A 19,863-nucleotide genomic window follows, 5' to 3' on the forward strand; every position below is an offset into this window, starting at 1 on the left:
AAGTGGCTCCATGACTCAGAAGTAGTGGAGGTGTGTGTGTGGAGTGTGTGGAGTGTGTGAGTGTGTGGAGTGTGTGTGTGTGTGTGGAGTGTGTGTGTGTGGAGCAGTGGAGGCTGCTGACCAAATTTTTAGGTAAAGCACAAATTATTATATTATATTATATATTAAATTATATTTTTAAAACATCCCCCACTGTGTGTCAGTGGTCAGTGGACACAGATGAAAACATATTAACATTAGGTGACAGCGCACCTGACCAGATGAAATCATATTAGGTGACGGCACACCTGACCAGATGAAATCATATTAGGTGACAGCGCACCTGACCAGATCAAAACATATTAGGTGACAGCGCACCTGATCAGATCAAAACATTTTAGGTGACAGCGCACCTGACCAGATCAAAACATATTAGGTGAAGGTGACAAGGAAGCCACAGACTCATACCCCCCCGACACTCAACTAACCGCCTCGGCCAGTCCTTCATACCAGTGGCCATCAGGCTCCACAACAGTGGGCAGCGACTGCTGCCAGACATCGACCTAGAACTAATAGGAACCCAAGTAAGACAATAACACTACCTTATGCATACTGCACCTTATGTGGATACTGTGAATAATGAATAATGTATATTTCAGTTAGTTAGATAGTAAATTATAACACTACCTTATGCATACAGCACCTTATGTGACACTGTGAAAATATATTTCAGTTAGTTAGATAGTAAATTATATTGACCTATTTGTTTACACTGCTTGTGTTGTTTTCACTACCTGTACCCCCCCCCCCCCCCCCTTCCCACATGCTGCTATGATGCCTGAATTTCCCCAAGGGGATCAATAAAGGAATATCTTATCTTATCTTAAAAGGAAAGATGAAATTCCCTACCTGGGTTCCATCCTATAGAGGCAAATCATTCCTGTGACAAAATGGGATCCAATGTAATAAAACTAAGTCAACCAACGAACTAGATTCCTGTACCGGATCTCCTCTCTGGTAAACAAGAATACCTTGAAGACTCTAACAGGAGCACTCATTCAAGGGTACTACGACTATGCTTGCACCTCATGGTACCAAAGCACCTCAAAGGCACTAAAAACAAGATTACAAACATCACAAAACAAACTGGTCAGACTACTGCTTGACCTTACTCCTAAAATCCACCTCACCCCTGCCCACTTTGACAACCTAGGATGGCTTAGAGTAGACGACAGAGTACAGCAACTTGCAATGGGCCTGGTCTACAAGATACACTAAGATACCCATGTACATGTCGAAATACTTCCCAAAGGTCAGTGAATACCACGATCACAACACCAGAGGGAGCTCCACAAATCATGTTCAACCCAGATAAATAATTTAAAAAGTAAAAAATATAAAAAAAAACGTTTTTTTAATAAAAAAAAAATAGTCATAACTTAGAAATGAGATTGCATAGGTCTATGAATCGATATCGCCGATTCTGTTTTGATTAATTGCCCAGCCCTACAGTGTGTACAGTAAGTTAGCTTGGTGATAATCATTGTGATGTAGGCTAAGCTGGCTAGCTACTGTTAGCATACAAGCTTTTACAAACACTGTAGCCTACTTACTTTTTCATCCACAACGTTTTTTCTGATCCAGATGCATAAGTCCACTTCTTCATGTTGCTCAGTTGCTGGTTTATACTTCGGTCCTACATGTAATATTCGCGCAAAGTTTAATTTAGCCTGACTTGACTTGTTATAGCTGTACAGCTTACTAACTACTAAACAACAACTAAACTACTAGCTTGCTCTTTCAAACAGTCAAAATGGGTCAGCTGCAGGTCCGGAGGTTAGGTTTAGCTCTGGCCAATCTCAAGTTTCTTTATTAGTTGTCATACAGAAGTACAGAATACTTTTATACAAAATGCTTCTTTCTGTTACATTTTGTATAAAGTATTCTGTACTTCTGTATGACAACTAATAAAGAACTTGAGAAACTTGAGATTGGCCCGAGCTAAACCTAACCTCCGGACCTGCAGCTGGACCCGTTTGACTTTGCAATGCAGCAATCTCTGATTGGATTTGCAAGGCTGCCAATCATATTCAACCTCTGTGTATTGGATGTCAAGGGCTGTCAATCATTCAATCCTCCATTCAATGGCAAGAGTTTAACTGCACAGACCGTGCTTAGACGAAGTTAATAGCCTATTTCGATTGGCTGTTATTTATTATTTATTTAACATTGGGTCAGCCTGTGAAGTGAACATGCACGAATATTACTGCAGTCATTACTACAGTGCAGGCCTGCTCAGAGCTGTCAATTTTGGCCATTTTTTGAAAAAAAAAAAATTCACTGGCATTTTTTTACATAGGAAAACTTTTCTAATAAAAAATATAAAATAATAATAATAAAAAAATAAGATTTTTATATATATAAATAATTTTTTTTATATATATATATGTAAATTAATAATAATTATGAATTATGAGTGAATTTGTGTTTCACGTGTTGTCATAGAGAAACCTCCACTGGTGTGGAGTGTGTGTGTGTGTGTGGAGTGTGTGTGTGTGTGTGTGTGTGTGTGTGTACTGACCCCCACCCTCTCACAGCCCCCCTCTCACCCCCTGACCCCCACCCTCTCACAGCCCCCCTCTCACCCCCTGACCCCCACCCTCTCACAGCCCCCCTCTCACCCCCTGACCCCCACCCTCTCACAGCCCCCCCTCTCCCCCCCTGACCCCCACCCTCTCACAGCCCCCCTCTCACCCCCTGACCCCCACCCTCTCACAGCCCCCCTCTCCCCCCAGGCAGTGTGTGGGGTGTTTGAGCGCTCGGTACGGACCCTCCTCCATGACTTTGGTCCCCTGGTGGCCCGTCTGAGTGAGACGCTGGCTCAGATCTACAGCGCCTTCCGCAGGCCGCGCCTCTGGAGCTTGCACGCCAGGTGGGCCTCCCCCCCCTCTTCCTCCTCATCTTCTTCCTCCTCCTCCTCCCCCCCTCCCCCCTCTTCCTCCTCTTCCTCCTCCCCCCCCCCTCTCCCTCCTCTTCCTCCTCCTCCTTCTCCTCCTCCTCCCCCCTCTTCCTCCTCCTCCTCCTTCTCCTCCTCCTCCTCTTCTTCTTCTTGCTCCTCCTCTCCCTCCTTCTCTCCTCCTCCTCCCCTCCTCCTCCTCCTCTTCCTCCTCCTCCTCCTCCTCCTCCCTCCTCCTCTTCTCCTACTCTTCCTCTCCCTCTCCCCTCCCCCTCCTCCTCTCCCTCCTCCTCCTCCCCCTCCTCTCCCTCCCCCTCTCCCTCCTCCTCTTCCTCTCCCTCCTCCTCCTGCTTTTTGGAAAGACTCTAAAGGCAACCGATCCAGTCCTGTAGCAGACGCCATCTTTGTCTTTCCTTAGTGATGGATGTAATATGTGTCTTTATGTAATTATCTGATGTTCCTTAGTGATGGATGTAATATGTGTATTTGTGTAATTCTTAGATGGTTCAGATATTTGCTGGAGAGAACGACCACTTCTCATCCATAAAAGGACTCATTGAGGCGTTGACATCCGCTACGCTCACCATATTCCACCAAGGTAAATTGTTTTTAATAATAAATAAAACGTATTCCTGTTTTTCTTACTTATCCGATTGTGAATAGCTTTTAATTTGTTTAAAAAAAAGTTCTATTATGTAATTGTTTTATATATTCTATGTTAATCGTGTAGGACCGAGGAATCACCCTGACATTGCAGATTCCTTCATGCAGCTTCATGCTCAGGTTAGTGTGAAATATACTTACTGTAACACTTTGACTGCCACGCATATTGCTTATCCTTACCCTTAGAATGCCAGCCTTCTAGTTGTTTCCGTGGTCGTTGCACTATGTTTGCCAAGCTGTGTGTGTGTTCTGTATTATAGCTGTAGAGGCCCATTTTGACAAACATTACTTGTAGTCCAGCATGGGAATAATAGTTTGTTGGGCGGCTAAGTGGTGCAGTGGGCAAGGCGCTCGCCACTAACGCAGGTGATGCTGGGTTCGAGCCCAGCTCTCGGCGTTGCTACCAGCTTGGCTGGTCGTTCATACTAACACAATTGGCAGTATTAGGGGGTGGGAAAGCTGGTGGGTGGGGATTGGACGTTGTGGACAGCGACTCCAACAGGTCGGTTGGTGCGCCTGTACAGCAGAATCAGGAAGTATCGGGGGCAGCGTGAGCCTCCCACGCGTTACTCCTCGCCACTGAGCGATCGCGCTGTGCAGGTGAAAAGATGCGACGGCTGCCTCCTCGAGTACCGGAGGGAGGGGACACGTGATGCAAGGCTTGGTCCTCACTGCAGCCCACCAGTGGGGGGCATAGTCTAGCAACGTTCGAGACAGGGGAGGGGAGAATTGAAGGGAGAATCGGCGAGGCGAAATTGGGATGGGAGAAAAATAGAAAGATAAGGAGAAAAAGTGGATAAAAAAAAAAGGAATAATAGTTTGTTTCCACAGGCTGTAGTTTGTAGTTTATTACACGCTAAACATCATGCATTTCCAAGATAATACAGTCTTTCTTCAATGCAATAAGCCCAAACCGTTCTGGCTGATCCCCTGAAACCCAGAATACTCCCAAATCAAAGGTATATGACATGTATATATGTATCATCACAAAATCATCAAGGGGGGGGGGGGGGGGGGGGGGTCGTGTATGCAGTGGGCAGCGCTACACATTGCTTTCAGTTTAGCTGGTCGTCCGTACTAAGACACATTGGCAGTATTAGGGGGTGGGAAACTGATGGGTGGGGATCGGGCGTTGTGGACAGCGACTCCTACAGGTCGGTTGGTGCGCCTGCGCAGTAGAATCAGGAAGCGATGGGGGCGGCGCCCCTCCAAAGCGCAGACCCCTGACGTGAAGATCACGCCGCGCAGGTGAGAAGATGCGACTGCTGTTACCTCGAGTATCGGAGGGGACTCGTGCTATGTCTGTGTCCTCAGCGCTTCAAGTGCTTCAAGCGCTGAGGACACAGACCGAGTTCTGCGCTCATTATTATTATTAGCACAGACCGAGCTCTGCGCTCATTGTTCTCTCCGCCATGATAATAATATTAATAATAATGAGCGCAGAGCTCGGTCTGTGTCCTCAGCGCTTGAAGCACTTGAAGCGCTGAGGACACAGACCAAGCTCCGCGCTCATTATTATTATTATTATTATCATGGCGGAACAATGAGCGCAGAGCTCGGTCTGGGTCCTCAGCGATTGTTGTCATGTCGCCTGGATGCCCAGGATGCGGTGTCACTCGCGGTCAGATACTAGTATCGTTACGCGACGCATATAGGTTCTTTCACATTGGCTGGGGGGGGGGGGGGGGGGGGGCGTTTAGCGCGGATGACAACCAATCATGCGGGACATGGTCTCAATATGCGTGACGCGTGAAAGGAGACTGAAATGCTGTACAATGACGCGCAATGCGTGACGTCTGGTCACCCTAAATTAATTTGCAGCCGGCTTGTGGGAGGCAAGAAACAGCGTTCGAGACAGGGGAGGGTTGAATTGGGATGGGAGAAAAATAGAAAAATGGGAGATCGTGTTTGCCGAGCATGTTTTTCGTCCGGTGAAACACAGAACTGTGATAGTTAGAAAAACACGTTTTCAGATTCGGTAAAATAGACATAGAATGTACTTTACCTTAGCCAGAAGGTATTCCAAGAAGAATAATTCCAAGTGATCGCATCGCCATCGCGATTACCAGTGTATATGTCTATACACGTTTCGATGGTCAAATACGCTTAGGCAACGGAATTTCTAGTGTATATAGGGGTGTGTGTTTGTGGGCATTCATGCTTATTACTGGACATATAAATCCTATTTGTGTCAGAGGGTGTGTGTACATACATGTATATTTACTTCCTATTATTTAATCTAAAGCCTATTCGATTACTGTGGACATTATACTTTATAGGCTACATGTGGCCATTGTGGTATTAGCTCTCCAAGAACATGAATTTTTGACAATTAGTGCGGTTGCATGCACACGGCTACATGAATGTGTGTGAGTGCACATGCATTCGTGGACAGGCATGTATGTGTATGTGTGAACACACAGTATGTATGCATTTATTATTATTTCTCCTAAAAAGCCTACTTACTGCACAGATAGGTGCAGCACGTATACGCATGCATTTAATATGATTTCGCTTAAAGCCCACTCACTGCGTTGGTATGAATACTGCATTTACTATTTCATCTAAAGCCTTTTTCTTTTTTTTCTTTTTTTTATGCATGGGCAGCAGGTGCACGCACACACTTATTATTATTTCACTCAAAGCTCATTTCATGTGTGTAAGTGCAGCATTAACGCAGGCACACCTGCAATACATATATGCATTTTATTGCAGTTATTAGTTCATATAAAGTCCATCTGCTAAATGTGAGACATTTACTTGTGGCCATGTCTGATGTCATAGCTTCAGTTTATAGGTTTAGTTCAAAAAGTTGTAAAAATCTCTCTGCTGGACAGAGACCACGAAACTCGGGAGACACAGGGGGGACTTCATGCACATCCCACACCAGGTGGGATGCAGCGTAATCTCCGGATAGGAGAAGTTATAAAAGTAGGAAAGCTATCCTGCTGGGAGTATAGAGGGGAGGTGGGTGGGCATGTAGGGGGGGAAATAGACGCATGGGTGGGTTCGTACGGGTGGATTTGGAGGGGTGGGATTATGGACAAGGGCGGATGTAGGTATATTGTTATTGTTTGTTTCCCTCAGGGGTGACATTTTCTTTTTGCAGGAAACTCATCTTCGGTCGACAGAGGTTCATCGAATCAAGCGCCCCTGGATAGGGAATATATTTCATTCTAAATTCTCAGCTAGAGCAAGAGGTGCTGCCATCCTTATAAATAAAAATATCCCCTTCGAGTTATCAAATTCTATTGAAGACCCTAATGGACGATTTGTGATTATTTCAGGTAGGCTATGTGGTACACCTGTGATTATGGCATGTGTCTAATGTCTATGCACCTAACTGGGATGATGACAAATTCATATCCAATTTCTTCTCCTCCTTTCCCAAGGTAGATGACCACTATTTAATTATCGGTGGTGACTTTAATCTGGTACAGGACCCCACCTTAGATAGGTCGTCGTCCAACCCATTCATATCCAAATCAGCTAAAATTCTCGACACATATAAAAATAGTTTAGGTTTATTCGACCCCTGGAGAGCTAAACCACATTCAAATAAAGCTTTTTCTTTTTTCTCACATGTACACCACTCTTATTCGCGTATTGACTTTTTCCTTTTGGACAACCGCTACCTGTCAGAAGTACACTCCTGTGAGTACCACAGTATTGTGATCTCAGACCACGCCCCCACCTCAGTCAATATTACCTTTTCTAGATATGTTCCCCCTTTCCGACAATGGAGGCTCAACTCATCAATGTTGGCCCAAACTCCTTTCAAGGAATTTCTTGAGGTACAGATTTCCTTATTTATAGACACCAATGACTTTCCCGAAATCTCTAGGTGCACTCTATGGGAAACCTTTAAGGCATATATGCGGAGTCAGGCAATTTCTTTTATCTCCATCTTAAATAAAACAGAAAGAGCTGATCTGACTGCAACCGCAGACCATATAGCTAGGGTTGATAGCCTTTACGCCTCAGCCCCTACCCCGGCCCTATATAAAGAACGTCTTCAACTCCAATCTAAATTCAATTTACTGACTACAAATAAAACGCAGAAGCAGCTATTCTTGACCAGACAGCGGTTCTTTGAATTTGGTGACAAGGCGGGGAGACTGCTTGCTCACCAAGCACGTGCCACATCCCTATCCAGACTGATCCCCAAGATACGATCCACGACTGGTGATGTTATTTTAGACCCTGTAGAGATTAATAAGACATTCCTTGCCTTTTATTCAGAACTGTACACCTCACAGTGCTCTTCAGACATATGGGAAGGGGACAACCCTCTAGAGGAGATTGCCTTCCCCAATATCGATCAAGACCTAGCTAAGGCATTGGGCGGTCCGATTAAGATTACGGAAGTACTGGAAGCAATTACGTCTCTACAGAATGGTAAAACACCGGGCCCAGATGGGTTCACTGTGGAATTTTTTAAGTCATTCTCTACATCCATCGCTCCAATTCTCCAGGAAATGTATAACGAGTCCTTTTCGAAGGGTCGCATACCCCCAACTATGTCTGAGGCCTCGATCTCTCTCCTGCTTAAGAAAGACAAGGACCCACTTCTATGTGGCAGCTATAGACCCATTTCACTTTTAAATGTAGACTTAAAAATTCGATCCAAAATCCTAGCCAAACGTTTACAACAGGTATTACCAAGTTTAATCTCAATTGACCAAACAGGATTCATGCTGGGTAGACCCTCCTTTCATAACACTAGAAGGCTTCTTAATATCCTCAATTCCCCTAACTCTATGTCACCAGAAGTCATTGTCTCCCTGGATGCAGAGAAGGCCTTTGACAGAGTGGAGTGGGGCTACCTCTTCTTTATATTGCTGAAATTCGGTTTTAGCCCTGACTTTATTGCCTGTATTAAGTTACTCTACACACACCCAGTCGCCTCAGTCCATACAAACGGACTTCAGTCAGCCTCATTTCCCCTTCATCGAGGCACCAGACAGGGCTGCCCCCTTTCCCCCCTTCTGTTCGCCCTAGCCATCGAACCACTGGCCATCTGGTTAAGACAGGAAGAGAGGTGTGAAGGCATCACACGGGTCGGAAGAGTTCATAAACTGTCCCTATATGCAGACGACCTCCTGCTGTATATATCTAACCCGACCGCCTCTCTCCCTATAATTCTTAATATACTGGACAAGTTCGGGTCCTATTCGGGCTATAAGTTAAACCTTCATAAAAGCGAACTCTTCCCAATCAACCCCTCAGCCAAAAAAATACCCTGGACTTTCTTCCCCTTTAAGTATACAACAGATGGATTCAGATATCTAGGGGTTAAGATCACCAACTCAATCCAAACAATGTTCTCAAAAAACTTCTCACCTCTTCTTGAAAAGTGCAAACTAGACTTCAACAGGTGGACATGTCTTCCACTGTCTCTAGTGGGCAGAGTCAATTTAATTAAAATGGTAGTGCTACCAAAGTTTTTATATCTCTTCACCCATATCCCAGTCCTCATTAAGAAGTCGTTATTTAAGACATTCAACCGATTAATAAGCTCCTTCCTCTGGGGCAATAAGATCCCACGGATGAGGAGATCAATACTACAACTCCCCAAAGAGCTAGGGGGATTGGCACTGCCTAACTTCCAGCACTACTACTGGGCGTGTAACATACACAAACTTTTATACTGGATGAGGGGCACGACACAACTTAGGCCCGGTGTGGGTCGACATGGAACTATCTTCCTCTAGATCAGGGGTGGGCAATTATTTTTCCCGGGGGGCCGAATGAGCAACTGATAATATGTTGGAGGGCCGGGCCAAAATTCCAAACTCAATTATGCATAATATACATTTTATTTCTATATAAAAAGCAGTAATGGCATTGTTTTGACCCCTGGTAAGAGTGTATGTTATTATTTGGCAATTAAAAGGTGAGGTTAGCTTTCAAAAATATCATTTATTCAAATAGAATTTATTTCCAAAATGATAAACAAAATGTGAAACATTAACACTTTGATCGCCATGGTTAAATTCATAATTTACCATCCCTAGCCAGCTCTATTTGTCTATGGAGAAGTTCCCCTTCTTTGCAGGGCTATAACTTTTTAAATTCTATTGCTAAATTGACATTATTATGGCCCATTCAATGTCCTATATCCATTGTTCAGGGTGTAGCAACGTTATACTTTTTCATTCACATATTCATACTAAAATATGGTCTAAAGTATAAGTATGTTTTTATCGTTTTCTGCAGCTTTCTCCAGAACTTGATTTATAGCCCCAAATGCATTATATTGATGATCAAATACAGTTTGGTAGCGATCGGTGCCAGATAAAAAATTTCAACTGGAGGTACTTCTAGAAGTTACTACGTATCATCTAATGATGACCGGATGGGCGGGGGTCGTTTATAATTCCGTGGGCAACGTTATATCATTCACCTAGTGTGGGTCATATGATCATCAGAGCAGTTTATATGGAACACGTTAGAAAATAACGCTGGATCTTACCGTATCTTCCTCGCGCCGTTGGACGATCAGCTTGGAGTAGACAGTTTTCGATTATGGGATGTTGATCTAGATGAACCATTTCCAGGTTGTATAATACTATATACGTCCAAATAACGTTGTTTATTGTTTATTAACGAGCGATTGATTATCCAGTGTGTCGAGATAGAGTCCGGCTAACGATCGCGAGTGCCCGGACGAAATATGGATGAGCACTTCCTGTTTGGCGCGTCACTTCCTGTTGGCCGATCTGCCGATCGGCCACCAGATGGCGCTCTTGAACCGTTAGAGAGTTGAGTGGAGATCAGCAGTATATATCAGGTCCCCGGAGGAGAAATATGATTTCGATCACAGATTTTTGAAATATTGATATCAAAGACGTGTTATGGCGTCTTCGGCAGAATGAGCATGGCGGGCAATGACGAGTTACGGCGTTTCCGGCGATTAAAGTGTTAATAACAAAGGGCATGTATGAAAAAGTGCTATACAAATAAAGTTATTATTTTGAGTTTCATATACTATTGAAACAAGGATTTTCTTAGCTTTCTAAAGACATCACATCATCTTATAGCCAAAATAAACAAGACATGAAAAGTGTCCCAGTCAGGGGCGGGGCTAGGGGGTGGCTACTTGGGCTCAAGCCCCGAATGTTTTCTGAAAAGCCCTGAATCTATTTTCAAAAAATTAAAATTAAAATAAAAATTATAATTTTTTTTTTTTTTTTTTTTGACAATTAATCATTGTTACATGAAAATATGTTTGCACCAGATTTAGCAGATGCTAACTGTATTTGAGTGAGTTAAGTCTTGGTGTTATGGTAGACTCAGACCTAAGCTTTAAATCACAATCAATAAGTTGACAAAAACATAATTCTTCCACCTTAGAAACATAGCTTTTGAGATCTCAGACCCATCCCCAGTGATAACACAGGCTGCCGGCATGTCTTTATGAATGGAAATATCGAATAAAAGAAACAACGATGAAGCCCCGACTATACTCTGGTTTTCGGGGGTTCTGGCGCTCAACGTTCGGCGAGTTAACCCTAGATCTTAGATCCTAATATGAAAAACGATGTGATTTAATGTTCTATGTCTTACCTTGACTTTGTCTATTTTACTGCTATCTATTTTATGCTTTATGTCTGCACTTTATGCTAATGCATTGCAATGCATTGCAAATGTTGTGCTCATTTTATGCCTGTCTTTTTGTACTGCTGTGAAGCACTTTGAGCTGCAATTCTTGTATGAAAGGTGCTATACAAACACAGTGTATTATTATTATCATTATTATTATTATTATTATTATTATTATTATTATTATTATTATTATTATTATTATTATTATTATTATTATTATTATTATTATTATTATTATTATTATTATTATTATTATTATTATTATTATTATTATAAATTATTATAGTTTGCTTCATTAATTAAAGGGTGTGAATTTAAGTGTTCTCTAGTGCCTTTTGTCTGCTTTAAGGTGGTGGTATAAGTTAAAGGTTGTGGTGTCGAAGTAAAAAAAATCCGTGCCCGCTCACGCGGGCACCTATCTGGGCTAAGCCCCGGATCTCCTACAATCCTAAATCCGCCCCTGGTCCCAGTAGCCTTTTTTACTCTACATGCCTATATTAAACATTTAATGTTTTCAGAACTGTGCAAAAAAAAGAAAAAAAAATATCAAATGTCCCATTTCACTTGTTATATTTCCACATTTTAGTGTTCTTCAGCTCTTTTTTTTTTTCATTCAGTGTGATAAGTCTCTGTTGAGCTTTAACAAGTCCATCAAAGTCAGGTTGCATGTCTGAGGTGGAGATGCGAAGCACAGCTGCCAGATGTTCATCAGTGAGAGAGGATCTGTACCTGGACTTGGTAAACGTCATGACTGAGAATGTCTGTTCACATATAGATGGATCCAAAGAGAACCAACATCTTCTGAGCATGTCTCCTCATGTTTGGAAAGTTCTCCTCCTTGAGAGCAGAGTAGAACTCTAGCAGTGATGCTGACTTAAAGTGCTCTTTCAGTAGTGAATCAGACTGCAGGTCAATGAGTTCAAGCTGAACATCAGTGGGTGCACTATCAACACTGCAGGTAAAGGGAGAGGAAACCAGCTGCATTTCATCCTCAACCTTTTTGAAATCTTGAAAACGCCTTGAAAATTCATCATGCAGTGCTCCCAACATGGATGAGTACCTGTGCCGGTGATCAGCTGATGGTTTGACTTCTTTCAGGGTTTTCATGTGTTTGAGATTGTTGCTGCCTAGTTGCCTTGAAATTAATTGCAGCTTTGTCATGAAGGCTTTCACATGGCTATGCATTTCATGAGCAAAAATGCCCTTGCCCTGCAGTTGTGTGTTCAGTAGGGATGGGTACCGTTCACATTTGAACCGGTACGGTAGTGAATCGATACCGGTACCCAACGGTACCTTTTTTCTGTACTTTAGTCTCTAAAAATGTTATCTACCTACCTCAGTTGTGAAAAAAGAAATCCAAACTTCAAATAACCACACTTTCGACCGTTTTCGGCTTGCCCCGACTGCTTTGTTGTTCAATCAAGTCAAATCCTAAATAAGCGTATATTGTGCGTGTGAACGTTGACATGAATCATCAGAATCATCATACAATGCCCAGGTCTGCTCTAGATACTCTCTTCGCTCTCTGCTGTGCTCCCAACTCCCTATGTCGGTTACTGGACTCTCTGCAAACCCAATGGTGGTCGACTCCACAAAAATTTGGATTCAAATCAGGAAAAGCCTCAGCCTCCATAGGGCCTCTGACCTCTCCCCCACTATTTTTTATTTTTATTTTATTGATCTTTTTCCCCCTCCATTTTCCTCCGATTTTCTCCATCCCAATGTTAGTCGTATGCCAATTCCCAATCCCCTTCCTGGTCGCTGCACACTTACCCCCCACAGTCAGATCATCTGGGAGAGTGGAGGCTACCACGTGCTTCCTCCGACACACGTCCAGCCAATCAACCGCTTCTTTTCACCTGGCAGCGCGGATCCTCCCCGAGAGGGCATAGCGTGTGGAAGGATCACACTATCCCACTCAGGTCCTATCTGCGCTTAGCAGGCGCCCCGAACAAACTGTATGAGTCGCTGTTTACAACGACCCGGTCCCACCCCGCCAGCTTCTCCCACCCTCTAATACTGCCAATTGTATTAGTGTGAACGGCCAGCCAAGCTGGTGACAACCCCGGAGCTGTGAGCTGGATTCGAACAGGCGAATCCAGCTCACAGCTTCGGGGTTGGTGACGAACGCAATCTCCGCTACGCCACCTAACCGCCTCCTCTCCCCCACTTTTAACAATAATTTATTCCTGCCCTCTTGCACTGATTCTTCCTTTCAAGTCTGGTTTGACAAAGGGATAACTACTTTTAATGATCTCTATGACCAAGGGACTTTCATGTCTTTTCCAGACCTCGTAAATAAATTCGACCTTCCCAAATCCCACCTGTTTCGTTTCTTCCAAATTAGGCACTTCACACAGAACCAGAACCCCAAATTCCCTAGTCGGCCCCCTGAAACCCTTATAGATTCACTAATGGTTCTCAACCCGGAAAAAAAGCGGCTAATCTCCAACATCTACAACCTGATTAGCTCCGCTACGGATACCCCAGGAACTGGCCCTAAGAACTCGTGGGAGCGGGAGCTGGGAATTGAACTGTCTGATGAGTATTGGAGTTGGGCATTGGACTCTGTCCACTCATCTTCCATCTGTGCAAGACACGGCCTCACACAGTGCAAGATTATACACAAAGTCCACTACACAAACTCGAGACTCTCTCGAATGTAACCCAACATCTCTGACGCATGTAATAGATGCAAACAATCCCCTGCCGATCACACCCACATGTTCTGGTCCTGCCCCAGCCTTGCCACATTCTGGTCTGAAATTTTTGAAACCATCGGCACAGCCTACAACCTTACTATCACCAGCCTCTACCCTCCAAAATATCACATCCTGTTCTTGCCTTCTCCACTTTATTGGCCAGGCGACTTATTCTTTTTAAGTGGAAACATACTCAACCTCCATCTCACAATAGGTGGGTTATCTATCTATTAATATTATCTATTAATCTTGAAAAGCTCAGATTCTCCCTCAAAGGCCCTACTGGCTCCCTGAATACCTTTGAGAAGACTTGGAGACCCCTTTTAAAGCATATAGAATCCTTGACATCCCTACCTGGGTGTGACGACTATATATATATATCAGTTATATTAGTACTATAGGTTTTTTTATTTTTTACTTTTATTTTTCTGTCACATACTTTTATTTTGTATTTGTGTATTATATGTATGTTTGTTGTCGCTCTTTGTGGGGTGGGGTTAGGGGATAGGAAAGGGAAATGGGGGGGGGGGGAAATGGAAGATGCATAACATGTATAACTGTCTGCATAATTTTGAAAACTCTTCCAATAAAGAAAGTTATTAAAAAAAAAAAAATCTATGTCCCAGCAGGAGGAGTGGCCACTGGCCAAGCAGAAATGAAAGTTAGAGTGTGATTCAACTAGGGATGTTCGATATTTGCTTTTTTACCGATATCCGATATACCGATATTGTCCAACTCTTAATTTCCGATACCGATATCAACCGATACCGATATATGCGGGGTTTCCCCCCCAAAAACACAACATTATGTATACTTTTCACAATAAATAAAATAAGAATTTGTTCTTACTTGCTTGCCTGGGTAAAATAAATGTAAAAGAAATGTAAATAAAATATTATAATAATAATAATAATAAACAAATTTAAACCGATACCGATAATTTCCGATATTACATTTTAATGCCAATATTGGCCGATAATATCGGACATCCCTAGATTCAACCGAAGCCATCGCAGTTCAGACACAGACGATACCGCCACCTGGTGATAGTCGATCGGCATTGCAGTTCTAATGTGTGGGGATGGTCGAAAATGATGCAGATCGCTCTGGGCAAGTCTGTAGAGCGGGGATCAAAGTAAAACGACTTTTTACGTTTTTGGCACTCAACTGTTGTCCGCCAAACATGTCTTTTTTACGTTTTTGGCACAGAAAGTGGTAACCATGCCTATGTTACTGTGTGAAAGACTGAAAGCTCTGAGGGAATTAACTCATTCCCCGCCAACAACGTTTATATACGTTATTGGGCGCCATCCTTTGAACGCCAACCACGTATATATATATACGTTATTTGAAAGTTTTTCCCTTTTTCCCATATTTGTATTCATTATTCATCCGGAGACCTCGGTGTTACCATAGGGAATGAGTCTGAGATCGCCAAAGTGCAATACCGGCCGCATCCAGCTAGACGGCGGTATCGAGCACCCTTTGAAACCTTGTACCTTGGCCTGTGCAACGGTCACATGTCTCCGGGGGCACTTTTATTTGTCGGGCGAGCGGAGCGGTTATAACGATAGGATTGAGAAGCGTCAAATGCTCCCGATGCATGATGTGTGGTGGATTATGTTGGCGACACGACACGATCGACACCAATACTGGGACTCGCGATCAGATAATTGGAATATTCTTTTTGGGGTACATCCTAGTGAAGGTAAGGGCTATATGATATCAATCCTGCGTTGATCCAACCATGTCTTCACCCCGATCGCAACATGTCTGTGTAACGTTACTCCACAACGTATGCCATTGGTGACGATCAAAGCATCAGAAAATGACCCCCCCCCCCCCCTTTCATGCATTCATGATGAAACATAATACCTATGATATGAATTTTATTTGGGAATAGTAGCGTGTACAGGCAAGAAACGGCAACGTTTATAGTAGAATTGACGTATAAGGCTATTACTCAGCCTTTCATGAATTACCCTAGACCGCTCTAAAACCATACTTATATTCACCACGGTATAACACGGGAACGTATGGATGACATTTTTCATTATTTTTCACATATTGAACCATAGATAGGTGATGTCAAATGGGCCATAGTATTGTATCCATAGCTATAATATAGAATATAGTTATAGCTCTACAAACAAGGTGACACACTCCTATCTTTTAAAGCGTGGCAGTGCTAGAACGGGACCCGTCTAATCCTCGGCGGTCAATGAGTTAACAGGTGTGTTGTTGTTGTTGTTGTTGTTGTTGTTGTTGTTGTTGTTGTTGTTGTTGTTGTTGTTGTTGTTGACCCTTATAGGTGCTTAAAAGAAAACCTGACTTGTACCTGTCTGACCATCTGGACGTTAAAGCGATGTTTTACTGTATGATCATCAGAGCAGTTTATATGGAACACGTTAGAAAATAACGCTGGATCTTACCGTATCTTCCTCGCGCCGTTGGACGATCAGCTTGGAGTAGACAGTTTTCGATTATGGGATGTTGATCTAGATGAACCATTTCCAGGTTGTATAATACTATATACGTCCAAATAACGTTGTTTATTGTTTATTAACGAGCGATTGATTATCCAGTGTGTCGAGATAGAGTCCGGCTAACGATCGCGAGTGCCCGGACGAAATATGGATGAGCACTTCCTGTTTGGCGCGTCACTTCCTGTTGGCCGATCTGCCGATCTGCCACCAGATGGCGCTCTTGAACCGTTAGAGAGTTGAGTGGAGATCAGCAGTATATATCAGGTCCCCGGAGGAGAAATATGATTTCGATCACAGATTTTTGAAATATTGATATCAAAGACGTGTTACGGCGTCTTCGGCAGAATGAGCATGGCGGGCAATGACGAGTTACGGCGTTTCCGGCGATTAAAGTGTTAATAACAAAGTCCCTGAAGGTAGCGAGGACAAGGATACTAAAGAGTTTGTGAAGCAGCTATTGACAACATCCCTGAAAATAACACCTGAACTTGAGTCTGAGATTAAGATAGAAAGAGCGCACAGATCACTGATGGCCAAACCGAGAGAGTCTAGCGCACCCCCGCGCTCTATCATTGTGCGCTTTCTAGATTTCAATATCAAAGAACAGGTTCTACAGCTCGCATGGGGACAAACCGTCACATTTAAAGGGAAAAGGATCTATTTTGATCACGATTACTCCCCAGACCTGCAAAAGAAGAGGGGTCAGGTGCGTCACGTCATCAAACAGCTGAAGGAAAAAGGGATACGCGCTAATTGCCCATACCCGGCACGACTCAGGATGACAACAGAATCGGGAACGAAGGTGTTTGACTCTCTGGTAGATGCAATTCCCACACTGAAAGAACTGGGAATTCATGTCCAAATCGACGAAAGAGAGAAACTACAAAGAGAACTGACAAGGGACAGGTGGCGAACACAAAGAAGAGGGCGTGAGCAGCGAACGAAAGGAGCCATGACGTCACTATCTGCCGCAGACCTAAGATCATTCATGGACGATAAAGATGAGTAAACCAGTTAGATATAGTAAACTAACGAAATGTTTACAATAAGTGTAAAACACAAGAAATAATGGACATGCTGCTGACTAATATGATTATCATTTACCCTGAGTATTAATTACCTGTTGGGAAAATTTAAATATATTAAATCTACTTTAGTTTATATGTGGTTCTGAGGCCAGAGACTGAGCCATAGACGGATCACACTTAGCCTGTGTTACCAGGCAAAGGTTAACCCTATACGTTCGTGGTTAACTTCTCTGCACTTAGTGCAATATGCTCCCTGAGAGAGAAAGCTACACCTCTCTAGAACATCGGGAGATTATTTCATTTGTGATTTATGTAAGACAGCTTACTGGAAAATTGGAAGCCCTAGGTTTTCCCTTACAAGTGAATAGGGGACCATTTTGTTTTGTTTTTTATGTTGTACACTCTTTGACAAATGCCTCAAGCTCATATACTATGGAAGATAGATCTATGTTGTACATACGAAATACAATGACATTATGACAAGCCTTAAATGTATTAGTTACAATATAAATGGTCTTAACAACCCAATAAAGAGGAAAAAACTTTTTGGACAACTTAAGAAAATGCAGTGCTCTATAGCATTCATTCAAGAAACGCACTTATCAATGAACGAACACCAGAAACTGAAGAGAGAATGGGTGGGCCAGGTGTATAGTGCGTCCTGTCAAACAGGGAAAAAGAGAGGAGTGGCTATTCTATTTAACAAATCAGTATACTTCACCAAAGAAAAGGAAATTGCAGATGACCAGGGCAGATATGTTATGGTCCTGGGGTCAATAGGAGGATCAATCATAACCTTTCTAAATATATATGCACCAAATGAAGACTGCCCCAATTTCTTTAAAGGTATAGCCTCACTTTTGGCTGGTAATGCCAAAGGAATTATCCTTATGGCCGGTGATTTCAACTGTGTACTAAATCCAAAAGTAGACAAACTGCCTGTAGATTGTGGACCCATTTCAAAAAAATCTAGATCACTGAATGCAATGATAAAAGAATTTGGACTTATAGATGCATGGCGTTTCCACCATCCTAGGCAGAAAGACTTTACCTTTAGGTCTGGGGTCCATGGTAGCTACTCTCGGATAGATTACTTCTGTATTTCCAAGCAAGATATTGACAAAGTTGAATCATGTATCATTGAACCAGCGACCATCTCAGATCATGGACCTCTAACTCTTCAACTTAACCTCAGTACCAATAAAATCTTTAAATATTGGAGGCTCAATGTATCCATGCTGTCTGACTCTCACACACGGGAGAGGATAAGTGAAGAACTGAAGAGTTATTTTGATCTCAACAATAAGGGGGATGTCTCACCATCAATTTTATGGGACGCGGCAAAGGCTGTAATGAGAGGTAAAATTATCTCAATTTCAAGTGCACTAAAGAAACAGCGAAATGAAAAACAGCAGAACCTAGAAAATGAGTTAAAAATACTAGAAAGGAAACATAAACTGAACAGAGATGAAGAAGATTTAAAAGCTCTACTAACCTGCAAACAAAAACTAGATGACCTGTTGACATACAAAGCGGAAGGAGCCCTTAGATTTGCTGGTAGGAATTACTGTGAGATGGGAAATAGGGCAAGCAAGCTACTGTCATTCCAGCTCCACAAAATACAGTCAAGTCGGATAGTTCCAAAGATTAAACACCCCAGCACACACATGGAAGTAATGCAAACGCAAGAAATTGCTAATGCATTTGCAGATTACTATACCGACCTCTACAAAGCACAGCAATTGGAAAACAAGAAAGAAAAAATCAACAACTTCTTAGATAACCTTAAACTTTCTAAACTATCCCCAGATGAGGCGGATGAGCTAACCTCCCCTATTACGGAGAAGGAGATAGGGGAAACTATTCAGATGCTTAAGAACAATAAATCACCAGGTACAGATGGGTTTTCAAATGAATTTTATAAACATTTCACTGAACAATTAACACCAGTATTAAGTGTAGTTTATAATTATGCCCTATCTGAGAGAGATCCACCAGGAAGCTGGTCAGAAGCTATTGTCTCGGTAATACATAAAGAAGGTAAAGACCCCACAAGATGTAGTTCCTATAGGCCCATAAGTCTCCTTTGCAACGATTTCAAGATATTGACATCTATACTTAAAAAAAGAATACAGAAACATATAACAAAACTGATACACCCAGACCAGACTGGCTTTATCACTGGTCGACAGGGTGCTAACAACATCAGAAGAACTTTAAATCTGCAAACAGTGGCTGGATTTCGAAAAGAACCATCAATGCTTCTCGGCTTAGATGCCGAGAAGGCATTTGATAGAGTTGATTGGCTGTACCTTGAACTAACATTGAAAGGTATGGGATTCAATAACACATTTATAGAATGGATAAAATGTTTATATAAAAATCCTAAGTCTAGAGTAAGGGTGAATGGTCACTGCTCTCACTTCTTTGACATACAGAGA

At 42.7% G+C, this 19,863-nt stretch overlaps 1 protein-coding gene across 1 annotated transcript in view; it reads left to right on the forward strand.

Annotated features, from left to right (window-relative positions):
• The window catches only part of LOC311243433 (importin-13-like), a gene marked incomplete at both ends in the record, with an annotated part of 159,906 nt that overhangs the window by 94,877 nt on the left and 45,166 nt on the right, over positions 1 to 19,863 (forward strand). The window contains 2 exon segments of the mRNA XM_084332664.1: positions 3,437 to 3,533; positions 3,666 to 3,718. Coding sequence (XP_084188790.1) covers positions 3,437 to 3,533; positions 3,666 to 3,718 — 150 coding nt within the window.

This window comes from Notolepis coatsorum (assembly GCF_963971535.1).
Source record: "Notolepis coatsorum genome assembly, chromosome: 17".
Classification (NCBI taxonomy): domain Eukaryota; kingdom Metazoa; phylum Chordata; class Actinopteri; order Aulopiformes; family Paralepididae; genus Notolepis; species Notolepis coatsorum.